Below are 1,820 nucleotides of genomic sequence, written 5' to 3'. Positions count from 1 at the left end.
GAACTCAAGGATGACTTGAGCCACTAGATGCAGACTGATGCTGTTTTCTGAGTCAGAAGACTGGTTTATGGAAATTATTCCACTAAGATAAAATAGCCCAAGAAATCAGAAGTGTTTATGGGGAAAATATCACATCTGAGTAGGTATTTACTGTTTTTCCCCCCTCCCCCCCCCCCCCCCACCTCGTCTCTCTCTCAAGAATGCCCTTCCTTGCCTCTTTCTTCCCCATAACGTTTCTCGCTGGTAGAGCATTGTGATTGGAAAGCATCAGACTTTGGAGCAAGAGTGGCCCGCCTTTAAACAGGCGTGGCCACGCACAAGATGTGGACCATGGGCAAATGTGCTCACTTTTCTTTTTCTTTTTTTTCCCCTGGAAAAGTGGGTCAGCCTTTATTGGTGAGCAGGCAGGCAGGTGGGGGTAAGGGCTCCCATGAGAGTCAGAATGCGAGGAAGAAGCCCCAGGCCCAGCCTGGGAGGGGGTTTCCTCAGTCACCATGGGCGCAGCTGGGAATGGGACTCCTGCTCCAGGATGGTCACCCAAACCCTCCCCCCCCGCCTCCCAGCGTGGGGATGGCAGGAGCAGTGGGGGGGCGGGGGGGGCGCGCTACTCAAAGGGGCGGCCCTGAAGTCAGGCTTGTACCAGGTCACACAGACCTGCGGTGATGGGACAGGACTGGCTTGGGGCCGGCAGGGTGCCAGGCATTGTGACCGGTGACCTCAAGCTCGCACTCTCAGTTGGCAACGCTCTTGTCTTTGTCATTCATGAGGTGCCCACTGCCCTTTGGTGGAGCGGAGCCTGTATCTTCCTCATGCACGACCTCGTCTGGCTTCCGCCACTTCTCGAAGGCCAAGATGACGGTGACCAGCACGACCACCTCGGTCAGGACGCCCAGGAAGGGCCAAAAGGCAGCGAAGCGGCTGCGGAGGCGCAGCGTGATGAAGGCCCCGACCTTGCCCTCGGAGTTGGTGCCATAGCAGGCGTACTGGCCAGGGTCCTCCTTCATGTCGAGCTTATGGATGTGCAGCTCCGTACCGGTCTCTGAGAACACCACGAACATCTTGTGGGACTGGTTTTTGAGAGGCAGGTCGCTGGTGTCGGTGATCTTGTACCACTCCCACTGGGTGACCGGGGGGAAGGACCGGGACTCGCACACCAGCACCGCCCGCTCCCCTTCGATGCCGAGCACGGACTCGGTCACGGCCTGCACCTTGGGGTGCACTTTCACGTTCAGCGTGGCCGTCCTGCCGGTGGGCTCCGAGAGGAAGGTGCAGGAGTACTGTCCAGAGCGCTCGCCGGGGTCTACCTCGTACTCGGTGGACAGGCCCGGCTGCGAGTCCTCCCGGAGCAGCTGGTCCCCCTTCATCCAGCGGTGCCCCAGGATGGCCGTGTCGCTGGAGTTGAGGGTGCAGGTGAGGAGTGTCTTGGAGCCGCCGTCAAAGATGGAAGTGGAGATGTTGCTCTCCGCCCCAGAGACGCTCTCGATGCCCAGCAGGGTGAACACCAGAACCACAAGTAGTGCCCCGGCCATGTCCATGTCGCCGTCCTGGTCCCTGTGGCCAACCGCCACCCCGTGCCCGCCACCCGCCACCTGCCTCCACCACCCACCACCCACCACCCGCGGGGCTCTAAGAACCTGGAAGGCGGGGCGGGAGCAGGTGCACAGGGAGGGCTACGCATGGCCCAATGGCCATCCTCTCTGCTCACTTCTTTAAGCTTCCGTTTCTTGGATCTCAAATATGAATTATCTATGTCACGGGGCTGCTCTGAATGTTCAAAGTAAAACAAGTAAAAATAAACTACAGGATGCATTCAGCAAGAT

The 1,820-nt window shown here is 58.9% G+C and overlaps 1 protein-coding gene across 1 annotated transcript; it reads right to left on the bottom strand.

Moving 5' to 3' along the window:
- Nucleotides 1-731: 731 nt before the first annotated feature.
- Nucleotides 732-1,535, bottom strand: LOC311621402 (basigin-like; the record flags this gene model as incomplete). The annotated part of the gene is made up of 1 exon (XM_084881418.1): nt 732-1,535. The coding sequence occupies one exon, from the start codon at nt 1,533-1,535 to the stop codon at nt 732-734; it is 804 nt and encodes a 267-aa protein (XP_084737544.1).
- Between the last annotated feature and the right edge of the window lie 285 nt (nt 1,536-1,820).

This window comes from Pipistrellus hanaki (genome assembly GCF_964339955.1).
Source record: "Pipistrellus hanaki genome assembly, chromosome: 1".
Classification (NCBI taxonomy): domain Eukaryota; kingdom Metazoa; phylum Chordata; class Mammalia; order Chiroptera; family Vespertilionidae; genus Pipistrellus; species Pipistrellus hanaki.
The sequence above is the reverse complement of the archived record's forward strand: the minus strand, read 5'-3'. Positions and strand labels throughout refer to the sequence as shown.